This window comes from Lytechinus variegatus, chromosome 3, assembly GCF_018143015.1.
Source record: "Lytechinus variegatus isolate NC3 chromosome 3, Lvar_3.0, whole genome shotgun sequence".
Taxonomy (NCBI): Eukaryota; Metazoa; Echinodermata; class Echinoidea; order Temnopleuroida; family Toxopneustidae; genus Lytechinus; species Lytechinus variegatus.
Window position 1 is genome coordinate 49,721,203 of NC_054742.1, and position 17,264 is coordinate 49,738,466.

Genomic DNA, 17,264 nt, shown 5'->3' on the forward strand with positions numbered 1-17,264 from the left:
GAAGAGTCACGAACTTGACAAAAGCCTCGGTCACCGGACCATAATATAAGATCTGTATACTATACATTGTACCTGAAAATGAAATAATACATCGTCTTTTCGATAATACATGTACATGTATTGCACTCAAACGCAACTATACAAACGCTATATTCAAAAGAAGAAAGCCAGAGTCACTCTCTCTTTCTTGTCTCTTTTACTTTCCATTCTTAATTACACGCACAGGCACACACCCTTACACAGTCTTGTAATTTTATTAATCGCCGATGTTTGGATTGGTGTTTTCATTCTCATACACTCACATATTTGAATTTAATCCACTAACCGGACTTATTTTCGGATATCCGTGAGCATATCTAAAGTTCGCTAACCGGGGAAGCTCCCTGCAACTAGAGAGTAACTGACCGAACGGGAACTTTTACAAACCATAGTTTATTATATGAATTGGTTTGGAATGAGGTGAGGAATTAGTTGGTATAGTTTTCTGGACCGTGGACGTCCCCGGTTGACGGGTAAAACGACAGCTATCACCGAAGAAAAATATTTTTTTACGATTGACCGCAATATGTACATTTAATCGTGAATAGATCAAGCCAAAGGTTAATCGTTAACCTATGTCATAAGGGACGCAGAAATAGGTCGTTACATAATTCCACACCCACTTACAAAACCACTCACACACACACACCAGACCAACACATGTACGGTTGCTTGTCCCTCTCTGCTATGACCAAGGTTCCCAGGAAGACAAGCAAAGAATCGAATATCTATCTTTTTCCTTTGAATCTTTGTGGTTATCTTCGGGTTTCAGGAAGCCAGTTCTAATTTATTACTATAAGACAAAATAAAGTAGAATATTAGATTTAATTGGCTGTTATGGTAGTTATTATGTAGTAATTATTATTTCAATTTTGTCCGGATTTATACAGGTGTATATGTTTGTGAAAAATAAACTCAATGCAATAGATGGCCCGACAATTTCCCGATGTCCAATATTGCATAATTTACTGGAGTGATTACATGCATCATTGTCGTAAGAGATACCAGACTCACAGACCAATATCAAAAATAAATTAAGCATGATGTGATCTTCGTCATATTCAAATCACAACTTGTAAGTGTGATGCACCCACACACATGACCTTCAAATTGGCAACAGTGTAGTTCTTTCACTTTGTGTATTTTGGTTTTTGTTTTTTGGTAAGCATACATACATCAGTTCAGACATTAACTTTGGATTTGGATGCTGGAATATTTTGTTTCCTTTCTCCAACTGGTTTATTAAATCCATTTATTTCAATCTTCACAATTGCTTTCTAACTAGTATCAAACCCCTGTCATGCTCCCATTTCCGTGCATTTGTTTTACATATCCATCCCCTTCCCTCTACTCCCCATTCACGTCCATCCTTTTCTCTCAAGTTCTCTTTCTCGCTCACATTTGCATTTTCACCATTTTCGTCTTGAAACTGGCCAACTCTCTCCATGTTGCCTTCGAGCTACACACCAAGCTCATGAATGATAGTACTAAATACATAGAACTGCTAGAAATTTTTATTATTTTAGGGAACACAATTAATTCATAATTAAGTCGTTATACAGGAAAATACAAAATAATTATTCCCAGTCACCAGTGTAAACGCATACCATGTAGCTGGCATGTAATGATGTAAACCACTTCATTAAGAAACCGTGATAGTGTTTATATGTCATGACTACAATGTATTAGCACTATTATCAAAAACTTTAAGGAGTATTATTATGTTATCTTAGATATTACAAACACATATGCCTAATCAAGTATTTAAAACCTCCAAATATTACCCCCAACAAAATGACATGAAGGGAGACAGAGAGGACTTTAGAGACTGGAAAGAAAAGAAGGAGGAAGACAGAAAATGGGAGTAGGAGGAATAAGTTAAAGAGAAAGGATTTTAGTTTTGTCTGTATATGTTAGTCTTACTAAGTAAGAACTCTTTATGTCTTGAAACTATTACTGTTCTTTGGTTTCAGAACCCACTTAATCATTTCGTTTTATTTAGCAATTCACCTTTCTTACACTGATTTTGTGATATTGGTTTCCCTTGTTTTGGTTGTATCCTAATGTTATATTTTCTAGTTAAACAGGATTCTTAATCGATTTTCACCGCGTATACAAGTAATTGAAGCAATTTTGATAAAACGGTACACCCTGTTAAAGGTACCAGGTATAATGTTTAATGACAATTTCACCTATCATTTCTCTAACCCTTTTATTGTCTAAGAGCCGATTTATTCATTTTAAAACTGCTATGATTTAATATTCAGCCTCTCCTTAACTTCAAAGTACTCTTATCAAATTAAATAACATGACCATACTGTAAAGAGTGTATTGTTGTACAGTAAGATGTAGGTCGACGTTTGTTTGTCAAGTTCTTTGTCACTTTTATCATTACATCAAGTTTTATATAAACATATTTTTTTTGAGAAATTACGTTAGTAACACCGACATATACAATGCAATTCGCTTTCATAGCTTGACATTAATGATTCTATGAGTGTCTATTACTTAATTTTGGAAAAATAAACTTGGTGGTTGTCTTTAACGAAAACATAGGTTTAGCTATCAATATGTTTTTACTTGCATGTTAGTACATATTTTTTCTTATAGGATATTGAATAGTTGACTCATTTGTGAAAACAATGTATGAATACTCAAAATAACTGAGGTGCATTCCTTTGAAAATATTCGGTCGGGAATCAGTCAATAATCAAGCAAATCACAAGATTATTTGCACTGTGGAGTTTTCTTGTATTCCTCATAAACATGTTGCCAGTCAGTCATTTCACCTTGCCAATTCTTGAAATCCCGTCGCCACTCTAATAACTTTGGATCAATCGAAGCTTTAAAAAAGAAATAGGAAATAACAATGATGAAAACTTGCCAAATATCTATGCACTCCATTTTAGAGCCATTTCTTATCTTTGCTCGATTTGTATCAAACCACAATTGCACGTAAACATATTTTTCACGTCACTTTAAATGATCTTTAATGATATTCAATGATTCGTGCAAAAATGAAAAAGGGTTAAAAATAACTTCTATCAGATCGATTTTCACACAGATGACATAATGATCTTATGTTCGTCCACAGAAGACTAAATCCATGAAAAGCTATATTAGTTTATTCATTGGCCGAAATTATTCGTAGGATAATTACCAAACAAGAAATACAAAGGATAATAACTGCCTACCAATAAAGTCCTGAAGCTTTGGGAAATATTCGTTCCAGAAATGGCATTGTTTGGCCTTCAATGCTCGTCCTACACCAAGATCTAGAGACATCTCCTTGTAAGAGAGCTCAGGAATAGTAAACGGTGGCCAGTTGCCTAACCCTTCAGTTGGCTCAGCGTTAAATGTTGGATCCCTGAAGAAAAAAAACACATCGATGTACATAGACGTAACTCTTCTCTTTTTTGAGAATTAATTTCTCTTTCACCTCCCTTTTAGACTTTTCTACTTCTAATCGATGTAATTCGAATGCCAATACGGGGACCTTGAGATGCTTCAGAACTCTGTTCTCCGAGGGCCAACTGCCAAGTCGGGGGGGGGGGGTTAATGATGGATACGTGAAAAAAGTAATATTTCACCCTCTCATACCCTAATCAATGTCTCTCATAATAGAGACATTGATTAGGGTTGGCAAAACAACATAAACAATGAAAAGGAAAAACAAACTTGTGTAGGGTTCTTCTGTACGAGCATGACGACCCCTTTTTAATGGCATCTACCCAGTCTCTATTGTAAATTGCTTTCATAATTACGCGAACAGCCAAACATGTCCTCATGCGCGCACACCCTAGCCAAATACACCGTCACGCGCGTAAAACATTCACCATAGACTTGTGTGTGAAAATTACACTTTTGAAATATTCATAAAAAATAAATGTGAAATTAGAGGGTGGAATGTTTACTACCATTGGATAGGATATAATTATCTGACATTCCATATCTGACCAGGAAAGAGTACCGTAGCCAGCTCATTTTAAAAATAAATCGCCTTTTATGAAGATAACTATGCATGGATCAAATTCATCAACTGAAACAGTAAAACAGCCCTAATTAGTCCGCCAGTCAAAAAATAGTTCCAAGTCACTTATTTATCTTCCCAATTTGGGCGAAGGAAGTTCAGTAGTTGCCATTTCTGGAATCAGTGTTAGATTTTGAATCATATTCATACATTTTTGTCAATCAGCTACATCAATTGAAAAAAATTGAATGGGGTCGAACGAATATATTTAGCCCTCCTGATGTAATTAGGCTCGTGGCACCAACACTCATACACAAACTTGTGTACGAAACGAGATATAGAGGGCGGGCCCACGAGGCCGAGGGTTCACGAGGCCGATTATTTTCCCACGAGACCGAGGGTCTATTTATTTATTTATTTATTCATGTTTTATTTATAACAAATGATAAAATGAGGTGGAGGGTAGTTCGGTTCAGTTATAAAACTGCTTTACAACGAAGCCCTCCGCCTTTACAAACATAAAATAGAACATAAACATGATAAAATATATAAATAAATACAAGTGAAAATTAACATAAAAAGTTATAATCTATGAAATAAACAAAAAAGAAAACAAATAAACAAAAAAGAAAGAATACTAGAAGATACTTTGTTATAATAAATGTTTGGCCAATAGGTAACCTCGTTTAAAAGAATTTATAGAATTGGTGGATTGAACTGAAAATGGGAGTTTATTAAAGAGGGAGCTTGCTTTATAAGAGAATGACTTTCTTTTGAATTCAGTTTTGGGGAATGGAATGTCGAGGAGAGAATTTAGTGCCGATTTTCCTTTGAGTGTATTTTCTTTCATTAGGAATTTTTTTCCATCAGTGGAAAAGTGTCCGCGTAGCATATTCTCCATTGAAAACTGAAATATTAACCTTATGATATGATGCTTTGGCAATTTGTGCTCGAGTATCATCTCACCCGCCATTAACAAATCAGCTGTTGATTCCCTTTTAAGCCGTTTATTCTTTGTAAAAATTTGAAACTTTAGTTTGAAACATTTTCCTACATTGTTATTATTTCTCGGTTATGTTTTTTTTCTCGGAATGTAGATTTTATTCCATTTCAAAACAGCATGTTATAGACGGATATAAATTGACAAAGTCAAATATACCAATTTCAAAGAACGATCAGGAACTTAACATAAAAATGACATCCATTTGAACTGTGAAATTCTGGACTTGGATTATGATTTTAATAAATGATTTGATACCATCTGACGGCTTCAAACATGCCTTGAACTTGGGGTCTTGAACTTACATAATTGCCTTGATTAGTTGCGACTTAGTTGATTTATGTAGATAGAAACAAACATCCTGATTAATAAAGAAATTATATGATTTGAGAAAAGTCGGCCTCACGGACTCTCAGCCACGCGGACCCTCGGCCTCGTGGACGCTTGGCTACGTGGACCCTCGTCCTCGCAGGAAGACCCCAAATTCCCCCACAGAAGTTGCTGCTATTAGTTTGGCAAGTTTCTTTTCTCAAGTCCCTCATTTGCTCTACATATTGACTAGATCTGATTTACCCATATTTAGCAAAGTTCGTCCAAAACTTCATCATCTTGACCGACAACTTCTTTTCGTCATCAGTCATCTGATCTAAACATCTATCAGGGAGATGCTCAACGAAAGGCAATCCAAACATAAAGGTAATCTCTTCTCCGTGACCAGCTCCAAACCAATCTGGGTAACCTGCAAAAATAGAACTGCAAACAAAAAAGTCTCTTGAAAATGATTTGATCATCCCTGCTATATTTTGTTTATATTCACTGTCGTGAACAAAACTAATAAATTGTATTTTTTTATAAAACGTATCGAGATATTAAAATATTAAATTACATTATGTCCCTTGTTATGAAGGATCCTTGTCAGAGCTCTCAGCAAGTTTCAAAGTTTCAATGTCCGGCGCAGCATTAAGATTTGTTTGAATCTCTTTTTCAAATTAAACGTTTTCTTTATTTTATTTTCATTAGAACATAAAACAGATTAAAATTAATGACATACAAATTAGCGGACTGACATTTTAAACAAACATATTGAGAGAACCTTGAGATCAACCGTTAGTCTCATTCTATACATGTATTAACAAGTATGTGAATGTCATTTGTGCCCATTTTTTTTACACCGTATGTGAATCTAATTCATAAAAAAACATCTCCGATGAAATAAATGTGTCACATTCACGGCAAAACCTATGAGACGAGACAAAATAATTTTTTCGTGTAATTATTTTTCGGACGTTTTCGTTCGACAAGTCCTGATTTTATTCGACAGTCATCATAGAAACAGTGCTTCTCAGTGAATCAAGATCAAGAAAATTTGTAAGACGAATAATGTTGACGAACCACTCCCCAGATTGACCGATATGTGCTCGTATTTGCTATAGCTGTACATACCATGAAGGCTCATGCGTCATGAAATACTTGAAGACCGTGTCACCTACAGCAGCATGGTATCTGGCAAATTGATCTGAAGGACAGGCGAATCCTTGGTCACCAGCGAATTCTATGAAGGATGGCATCATATTAGCCGAAGGGTTCTCGACAATAGACCAGTCCGTGTATTGCTGACTAATAGCAGCGATTAAGCCATCATCGGTGACGCCTGGTATGGTGTGAGTAGGAAAGATTATTTTCACTATACTGCAATGAAGCTAAACTATCGAAGAAGGAAGCACCCATGAGGGCGATGATAAAAGTTATCATAATACTTATTACGATGATGTTACCGATTACTTTGGAAAGTAGATAAAATCTATGTCATCGAACCATTTTTGTTAATTCTTAAAAAGAAGTTCCCTAATCTTCAAACACATAGTATTGCCCAAAGGCATAAGTTCAGAGATCTTACACAGTGTGTTGTGCGATTGATTTATGGCTTCTCTCTTAAAATCATCATTAATATCTATTGAGTTTAAACTCACAATCACTTCTGCAGTAGTGTGTGTGTGTGTTAGTCTATGACTTCAAGCTTTAATCATTGCAGCCACAACCACTTGAATTTGAGAAAGAAAATGCGTTGTACAGTATACTAACGTAATAAAAAGCATGAGAATTATTTCCTCAACTTTGCTGAGATGGCTACATCTAAATTGCATTGCAAATGATCATTTGCCCCACAAAAATCAGCGATGATTTTGCTATTAAGAAGAAGAAGAAAAAGGAGAAAGTAAAACTATAGTATATTTAGAAGAAGCCGAAGTAGAAAAGGAAGAAGTGATAGCATTTAAAGGAAGCCAAAACCAAGAAGAGAAGTAATCTTATTTGAAAGAGTAAAATAAGAGGAACAATTTAAAAAAAGTTTCATCAAAATCGGTTATGAAATAAGCAAGTTATGGGAGTTTGAAATCTCTTGTTTTACTTTCTATGGGCATCCTCAAATTGGCAAACGTGCTTCAAAATGGCTGATTTTGTGGACAACTCTCCATTTGTTTTGTACACAAATTTTCAGATTTTCCTCATTATCTTTCAAATTGCATATTGCCTCCTTCTGAGCACAACATATGTCATGGGAAAATATAATCCACACCATATATGTCAAGGTCAGGAGGAGATAATGTGAAATATGTAAAATAAAGGGGAAAATCTGAAAAAAGGTGTACAAAACAAATGGAGAGTTGTCCACAAAATCAGCCATTTTGAAGCACGTTTGCCAATTTGAGGATCCACATAGTAAGTACAACAAGACTTTTCAATCGTCCATAACTTGCTTATTTCATAACCGATTTTGATGAAACTTTTTTTAAATTGTTCCTCTCATTTTAATCTTTCCAATAAAATTGTCTCTCTTCTTGGGTTATGGTTTCCTTTAAAAATCGCACAGATATGTCCCGTCCCTTCCATAATCATTAAATAGACGAATTAATATATATTTTTATACATATATATATATATATAATCTCAAGGACTGATACATGAATGGTAATTGTTATATGAATAAATAACGTTCTAAATTCTATTGAAAATACCCCCTCACCATAAGGAGCCATTATTGCTCTGATTAATTCATTCAGGCCCGTGATATTAACTTCTGGTCTAGGTAGATCAAGATTATCTGTAGGCATGGTAAGAAATAGGGTTATCAAGAAGAGAGTTCCTTCATCTCTGTTGACACCAGTTAGTACAGGACATCTCTTGAAGTCATTATTCTTGTAAAGATTGGCTGGTGTGTCGTCAAGGAAATTACCATCCACGGAAAGTGGGCAAAAAGCATAAGCCTGCAAAATAAGATCGCAAGGTATAAGTTTGTGGATACGTTTATCTAATTGGCACTTGTAATATCGATAAATTGAGTCGTACTGGTGTTCCCTATAAGTTGCACATATTAAGAAATTAAACTGGTAGCATATTTTAGGTTGAAATATTTCATCCTTAGTGGAAAAATGTGCAAAGATCCGCCTTTTCATTTTATTTTATTTTATTTCATTTGCACCCAAAAATGCTTGCTTGCACCCTGAAAGGTACATCTTTCCAGCTTGGTGAATGATATTTTACGTTTAAAAGGGTTGAAATATCGTGAATTCCAATCTTCATCTCTACAATCTTTAGAGTGCTTGATATAGCCTAATACGATAAATATGTTCGATTGAACTCATCAGTACTCCCTGGCAGCTGCTATGGTTCGGACTCCTAGCATTCAAATCTAAGCCTCTATTACTTTTAATAGTGTGATTTCTATGAGATGAATTACGCCGCAACAGTTCTTGAACCCAAAGCATTATTTAAACATCATGCTTTTATAGAGTACAATTTCTGAACATGCTAAAGGTGCTCAATCCGTAATCTTGGCTTCTGACATGTTTGAGAAAAAAAATGTTGATCATTTACCAGATTTTGTATACAGGCTTCTGTGACATGCTGATTATAAATTTGTAAGATCAAACAAAAATATTTTTGGGCTAGATAAATGTTGTTAATCGGAATCACTAGGCAAATGGCGCGTCCAACTATAATGATATTACTTATTTTTACATGAAATTCAGTTAAGCTTATCTTAGTATATTTTCAAGTTATCGAATGTGTACACACTGGTAGAGAAGCGTTGAGAATATCATCAGGAGTCTTAGTTTCCAAACATGCGATCAATGCTGAAGACGGCGATGTGTCACAACCCAAGGCCTCTCCCAGATTCCTGGCATCTTGTACTTCCATCTCCGCTTGTCTTGGATCAAAGGACCAGTCAGGAGCTGTAGATCCACTCTAAAACAAAATAGAAGGTCATGGTATTGATGAACATATTTACATAAGTATCACAAACGAAAATTTTGATATAAACAATTATGTTCATATTATCCCCGATAACCATCTAATTTCTTACCTGAACAAAGGTACCATTGATACGCAATTCTAAAGACAATCCTTGTATACCGTTTTTTAGATAATAAACGCACACCCATGTCTTTCCATTACACTTTATATATTATTTCATCTCATTCAGTTATATAAAATTTTGCTTAGGTGTCACCTCTTCAATATTATTATTTTTTTCATGATTCCATGATGATTTTGAGGTAAATAATGGAGAAAATAATAAAGGACCTGGGCGGGACTTAAAATATTCAGATTCAGAATACCTTATCGTCAAGTTAACATGCAAAGTAAGGTTACTCACCATTTCTTTTTATATATTTAGAGTATAAATAAAATGAATTCTATGAGGCGTGTACGTAAGTAATGTTTTTCCCTATTAATTTATTTTGTTGTTTTTTTTCGAATCCCTATTGACGATTAAATTGATATTACCTGAATGATGGCTTGGGTGAATAAATGACGACTTCGTTTAGACAATGTGAGGTAATCTACTGACGCTCCACCGGCACTCTCTCCAAATATAGTAATCTTGTCTTTGTTACCTCCAAAAGCTATTTTGAAAATGGTGGTAAGAGCATTTCATGATTGATTGATTGATTGATTGATAAATGATTTATTCTATTTCAAGTTCAACAATGAAATTACAAATAAGGCAGAATATAATAAAAACACAATGAACTGAAATGGGAACCTCCTTGGAAAAAAAGTTCTAATGAATAAAAAGTGACATGCAAATGCATGCTTCAAAATTTCTTTAATAAACGCGTTGATCTTACCGAGGTTCTTGTAAAACAAATAATTTCTTTAAATATCATCTTCCAAAATAAAAGACTGAAGTAATAATACCAAAATATGATGAGACGAACCAGTTTCACATACATGTAAACACAGTCTACTTTCGAAGAATACAAAGTCGATAGTAAACATGGTAAACGGTCAGTGAGTAGTAAGACCGTTTTATCAGCATGACAAAATTATCTTCGAATATTAAAGGGTAGATTTATTTTGCAGATGGGCGGAGAAAACATTTAGTAACCTCGCGACAAAACACATTTTTTGAAGCCAACCATACACAATATCATGAGGTTAATTTAGTACAAATTGCATCTTTTGATAATAAAGTTTTAAAAAAATCAAGTTGTGCGTTCAAGTTTGGTATGGTGCATATATCAAATGCTGGTTCTCTGTTATGTTTAAAATATTTTCACGTCCTTTGATAAAATTTTATATGTATGAACATTAAAGTTTCTATGCTCTACACTGCTGATGAAATGTGAAGGTGGTTGACGTTATAATGATAATCTTATATTTATAATCGGTAATCAGAATATAAAATGTCAATGGCAAACAATAGACATTCAGATTTACAAGAAATGCATTTATTTCACATAATTAGCAACTAAATCACTATCATATTTTGTTCATATTCATATATTGCGATGAAATAAGCTAAATTAAATAAATTTTAATTCAATTCAATGCTACCTTCAATGTTATCGTAGATCCACTGGAGAGCAGCTACTTGATCTAACATGCCAACATTCCCGGGCGCTTCGGCATCCTCTAGAAAAAATAAAGTTAATAATTCAGTGAATACATGTTTTACATGCATGTTGAGTATCCTAGGATATAATTTGCAAACTTTTTAATTTTGGATGTGCGCGGCCGGATGCCCCTGTTATGCGAATTATCTAGTTCTCTAAAAGCAAGATCGATAATTATATCTTTAAAGCTAAAATGACATCATTCATGCCAAAAAAATCACTGGGGCTTTTCTCACTTCAACATAATTTTGTTTAGGAGCAAACAAAGTTTGCATGATTTCATCAAACTCTTACGAAGTTAGCGAACATTTTTTTTATTAATCCAGAAAAATTGAAATTTAGTATAACATTGGCACAGTAAAAAGAAGATGGATTGTTGGAAACTTACTAGTAGTGAACTTTGCAAAGACAGCCAGGCGATAATTTATCGTCACTACGATGACGTCACCAACAGCGGCCAATGGGATTCCATTGTAATCATTATCGTTGGCAGTTCCTACAATAAACCCTCCTCCGTGTATCCATACCATGACTGCTGCATTTGTGGGCTAGATGAGGGTTGAAAAATTATAATTCCCGTATGGGCGTAATTGAACACGGGGGCAGTGAAACCCTTTCCATGCGGATTAGGGGCCGGGATAAAGGTGTGACTGCGGCGTCGACCACCTACCTATCAGTATCAGATCCTCCACCCCTAAAATAATTTTTGATTGTTCTCTTTTTTGAAACTTTACTTTTAACTTAGTAGATGATTCATTGCTGTCTGTCGGGCCTTACACGGCAACGCCCCAAAATTAAGAAAAAAAACCAAGTAGCCCATCGTGTTATGGGGCGACAGTGGTGAACAGATTTTTCTTGATAATCAAGTAGCGCTTAATTGAGTTAATTAAGGATATGTTTGGATTACTCGTTATCAACCTTGTTTGACTACTTTCTTACTAATTCAGAATTAAACTTTAAGCCTATCCAAGCAATGGTAAATTATAATTATCTCCAAATTTGAAATTGCTTAAAATAAGTTACGCTTTAAAGCAATGCGAGTTGCATCTCGGTCATTCGAATAAAAGATCTAATTTCATTTCCTTGATACCTGATCCACAACTAATTTTTCCCCTGAAAAGATGTAACGTTCGTAAGTATAGCAAACCATTTGTTCACTTACCTTTGGGTTTGGTGAATAGATATTAAGATAGAGACAGTCCTCGGATACGGGTCCAAGGTATAAGCCCAAGACTTGGATACATGCTGGTTTGAACTCTTGGACAATAAGAGGTTCATTCCATGGTTGCTTGGCAACTGGTGGTTTGAAGCGACGAGGTGGATCTGCAAACGGTACCCCCTATCGTATGTAATTTGAATTTAAGTCTCTTTCAGTTAAAAATTCTAATGAATCAAAGAAAATAATTTCGTTGTTTTCAATAATACCCCATTCTCGCTCTCTCTCCCCCTCTCTGTCCGTCTGTTTCTCTTTCTGTGTCTCTTTCTCACACACACGTCCTCACACAAACACACAGATACCATCCTCCTCCCTCTCCCTCACTTTCATAAATGCTACGTGTAATTATCAATTTATTTTTCATACGTCGACTCTTGAGCGCATTTTTGCTGAAAGTCCAAAAGTCATTTTTATTTGTTGGGGTAGCTATTAGAAAGCGTGTAGCTTAAGTATATACATATTAGACAAAATAAACAATGATTCTGCATTTTGGAATGCATGAATTCGTCGTCACTTTATGTGGAAGCATCCGGAATTACGACATGACATAATTCGGGGAGGGGGGAGGTACGGTATTGTGCTTCCATTATTAAGTGACGTTCAAAATATTGTGAACATGTTTCTGTGAGAATAGTCCCCATGCCATTTATAAATGAACTTATAAATGTTTTATAAAACATTCATAATATCCATCAAAGTTTTAGAATGGGGGTTGCTGCAATGGCATAAAATATTAATGTGAAAGTTATTAACACATTTTGATTTCAAATACATAGCTTTTTTTTAAACATAATGATAATATGAACCTGTCTTATTAAAACATTATACAACGATGATGATAATCAAATACATAAAAGTCACTGACTTTACTGAATATTTTTACGAAATCTTTAGTATCATCTAAATTACTCACAACATCTTATTAAATGAAAGTGATAGATACTTTTTTTATCATCTGAGTATGTATCCTCATATTATATTTACTTATCAATCAGACTCTTTTTAATGCTGAAACTTGATGAATACTTACATATTTGGTGCTGGGTCAAATAGATCCTATAGAAACTTACCAGATAAACATCAAAGCTTTTATCAACACCGATATAGTCCTCCTCTGTGAAGTTGACAGTTTTACCCACGAGTGTCCCTTGAGATACTGTTACTGTCGGATCTGCAGCTGATATGTCAGGCATCAGCATAAAGCATAAAACGCTGATGATGATACAGAATTCCATTGTTCCACAAGCTTAGTGGGATGCAACAGAAACACATTGACCCTCGTCTTGTCCTCGGCCTATATTGTTCTGCTTTGTGATAGGTCCATATAACATGTGAAATTCATCGTTCTTGCCTCACAAGGTTCTTACGTAGTCGTTGGATCTTTTGTTTGATTTCTCATTTTACCCATCATTCAACTTTAACCTTGCCTTTGTTGTTCTTCCATAGAACCATGGGTAAGCAATTGGCTTTTTGCAAACACTCCTGAATTTTATTTACAAAGGAAGAGTGCGCATGACTATGACTTTTCAATATGGAGAGATTTTTTTTATTTGATCGATAACTTTTATTTCCCTAATATGGCATTATGGTAAGACTCAAACAAGTTACCTGCTCATCAACTTTCAAACTAAGATGGGACCGTGTGCAAACAATTCAATCATCCTACTCATTTCACGCAATGACGACATTGGCATCAAACAATTTCTATCAAACGGTGTTTTACATTGAAAAATAATATACGATTCGTCTCCAAGTTGATATACCGGATACTTTTAGACAGACAAAAGATGAGGGTGGGTGTGTTATAGGGTAAGAGTGGGTGGGTGTAGTGAGTGAGTGAGAGAGGGGGGAGGGCATGGAGAAACAGGGAATCGATTGACAGATTCCGAAGCGGGATAATGGATAGGAGACGGATTAAGAAAGGGAGAAAGCGATAGATAGATAGATAGATAAAAATAGAACCGTGTGAGAAAGTGTGTGGGATGTGTAAGTATGAGTTAATAATGACCTCCTTCTGGAATCATTTTCTTATTTTTTTCTTTCAACGAGGGTTATCCCTCAACCAGGGACGTCCCAGTCTCGAAAAACCATGCTAACAAATCTAATTTCAAACTGTTTAGTATAGTAAACACATTGTTTATTTGTGTGCAGGGGGTAGGAAGCGTCTCCGGTTAGCGAACTATGTTCACATTACGTCCGAAAATGAGCTCGGTTTGTGAATTTGATTCCAAGTAATAAGTGTAAGAGACCCCAAACACACGTCCTCGCTTTGCCAATTAATGTAAAGTTGGTCCCCGTACAAGCACGTATGTGTGTCCTACAAAAACCACAGAAATTCTCTCTCTACACCGTCTCTCTTTCTCTCCATCATGTTCTTTTAGTAAGACCAACACCTCCCTTTTCTTTCTCTCTTCATTGCCGCTCTCCCCCCCCCCCCCTTCCCCGCCCTGTTGCCTTTCTATCACCGTGTTAACTCACACCACTATTCTTTTATCTTTATATTTACATTAATTTTTGGTCAATATTTGCCTCCTCTCCTAACTATACACATAACATTTGATCGAAGAAAAATGCAATAGTACACATCTTATTGAGGCCAGTTTATATTTGAGTCTGATTTACAGAGCATCTATCCACTAACTGAAAAAAACATATTTTTCTTACCACAATGTCATTATATCCATCCAAATTTAGTATTGTAATAAAAGTGATTCATCAATGACCTTTTTATACATCATATCTGCCTCTGAATTTGTTTTGTGATTAGCAAACAATATTCATCATTTCATCAAAATTTAATTACAACCCCCCCAAAAAAATACAAAAATTGTAAGACATGTATGAAGGCACTTAAAGGGGAAGTTCACCCTGACAAAAAGTTTATTGTAAAATAGCAGAAAAAAAATAAAAAAATATTGCCAAAGGTTTGAGAAAAATTTATAATAATTATAAAAAGTTATTACAATTTCAATTATTGATTTGTGACGTCATATGCGAGCAGCATTCCTACATATCGAATGGTAAAAAATCAACGAAATGTCATTTTCTCAGAAATTGAAAATGGTTTTCACTGTAACTTTTGTATATCAATGGACAAAATCGTTTCACACCGATAATGAAAAGAAAACAAAATTAAGTCACCAGGAACCATACAAAATTTGAAATTCATACATTTTATATTACATAACACATGGGGCAGCTGCTCGTTTATGACGTCACAAATTCAAAATTTTGAACTCTAATAACTTTCTTACTCTTTAACGGATTTTACTCAAACCTTCACCAATTTTTTTTTTCTATTTTTTCTGCTATTTCTACAACAAAGTTTTCTTCAGGGTGAACTTCCCCTTTAACAATATCACAGATGAGAGTACAAGGGGTAGCTCAGACGGAGAGAGAAAAAAGACTGGATTCAAATAAAAGAGGGAAAGATACAGAAAGCAAAAAAAAAGCAATGAATGGGTAATTCAAAGGAGGGTAAATAAACATACAATACGAGTGCATATAAATATTACAAGTTAAATCTTCAGATAATCAAAACTATGAAATAAACGATTAAAACCATCGATGACAAAGAAAATTTTCCGAGTACATTAAACACTAAACCCTTTTTATTCCGTAGATTACCATTTGAATTACCATTACAAGAAGAACTTCATTCTTCTCTTCTTTATTACAATGAATAAAATTTAAGATAAAGCAGTGAAATGGAAAACAATTACAGATTTACATCTTATCCAATATAAATGATGCGGAACTTTGAAAATATGTATATATATGTATCTATATTTGTATATATAGGGGAAGGCGGGGTAAGTTGTGACACTTTTTGCATTTTGCATGTTAGAATTGATATGACTAGTAATATTGTAGTACCTTGCCTTTAAATTTGATTCTTGGGAAATGTTTTTCACCTATATATAACTTTCTACCCCCACACTGAAAGTCATCGTGACCTTTGAAAAAAAAAACGATGTCAAATGGCTCATCTTGCCCCATATATGGGGTAAGTTGTGCCACCGTCTGGGGTAAGTTGAGCCACAAAAACTATGTACAAAATGTATGCGGGAAGAACCAGGATGTCAATTTTTCATTTAAAGTCTTTTTACTTGCTTATTCTCTATAAATACTAACATCTTCTAAAAGTAAAAGAACTGTCATGTGAATTTACTCCTTTCTGCCTGCATATCAATGGCTTTTTACGTTTTTCAATTTTTTTATTATACATCACCATAAGAATTAACATGGCTCAACTTGCCCCATGTTGCTTTGGCTTAAATTAACCCATTCCCAACTGAATACGATATATTTTTATCCATCCACACATTTCTTATGCATTCATCATGCAAAAAAACTATGACAAGAATGAGAATCCATGCTGTACCTTACAATATGTTCTTATTTCTGTAATATATATTTAAGACGTGTTGGGGTAGGGGTAAAAAGCACTTATCTATTTCACACCCTTTTTTACTTTTTTGGCTGAAATTTGTATTTTTCCCTCTAAAAAAGTACTTTTTGTTCAACGTTGGAAATAAAGTGGTTGGGTTAAGGGTTATGCAATGGGTCATCAATAAATGACACCACAACAATGTCTGACTCATTTATTATTAGCATGGGGTGGTGGCTCAACTTGCCCCTATGCTCAACTTACCCCGCTTTCCCCTATATATACACATTTACAGAAAGAAAGGTGAGGGTATTTCATCTAAATCGGAAAATTAAATTACACTAAATCATATACATTTTTTATCAATACACTGCATAAATCAACAACTAACCATTTGATTCTTGACAAAGACCACCCAAATACATGCAGTATATCATGGATCCTACTAGAAGGATCCATGAGTATATTAAGCAATACAGTACGTACATGACTATGATGACTTTCAATTATTACGATTACAATGTCTGTTATGACAATTATTTTTATTACCACTAACAATTTTATTGAGACAAATTTGTACATTGTTTTATACAAATGTAAAATCATGTATTGTGTTTAAATCCGTTATTACCATATATCATGAAGTGAAGAAAACTTTGAGTAGAGTACTACCGTTGTTGGTGTTCGTTCAAATTTCCGACCCTTAAGTCAGTGCATCTACCATGTCTACCTATTATTTACTGTTATTC

At 34.6% G+C, this 17,264-nt stretch overlaps 1 protein-coding gene across 1 annotated transcript; it reads right to left on the bottom strand.

Annotated features, from left to right (window-relative positions):
* Positions 1-1,538: 1,538 nt before the first annotated feature.
* Positions 1,539-13,490, bottom strand: LOC121411255 (acetylcholinesterase-like). The gene is made up of 11 exons (XM_041603869.1): positions 13,196-13,490; positions 12,072-12,248; positions 11,298-11,457; positions 10,851-10,928; positions 9,798-9,916; positions 9,084-9,254; positions 8,032-8,272; positions 6,453-6,660; positions 5,583-5,762; positions 3,234-3,406; positions 1,539-2,882 (listed from the first exon to the last, which is right to left on the bottom strand). Exons 1-11 carry the CDS (start codon positions 13,358-13,360, stop codon positions 2,767-2,769), a joined length of 1,788 nt encoding a protein of 595 aa, XP_041459803.1. The 5' UTR covers positions 13,361-13,490; the 3' UTR covers positions 1,539-2,766.
* Between the last annotated feature and the right edge of the window lie 3,774 nt (positions 13,491-17,264).

What these genes read in the sequence shown, in the direction of transcription:
- LOC121411255 (XM_041603869.1), bottom strand. Translation starts at nt 13,360, where the DNA reads ATGGAATTCTGTATCATCATCAGCGTTTTATGCTTTATGCTGATGCCT. An exon ending in AAAGCTTTGATGTTTATCTG is followed by an intron (nt 12,249 to 13,195) that starts GTAAGTTTCTAT and finishes TACATACGATAG; the next exon opens with GGGGTACCGTTTGCAGATCC. An exon ending in TTCTCAACGCTTCTCTACCA is followed by an intron (nt 8,273 to 9,083) that starts GTGTGTACACAT and finishes CTTATTTTGCAG; the next exon opens with GCTTATGCTTTTTGCCCACT.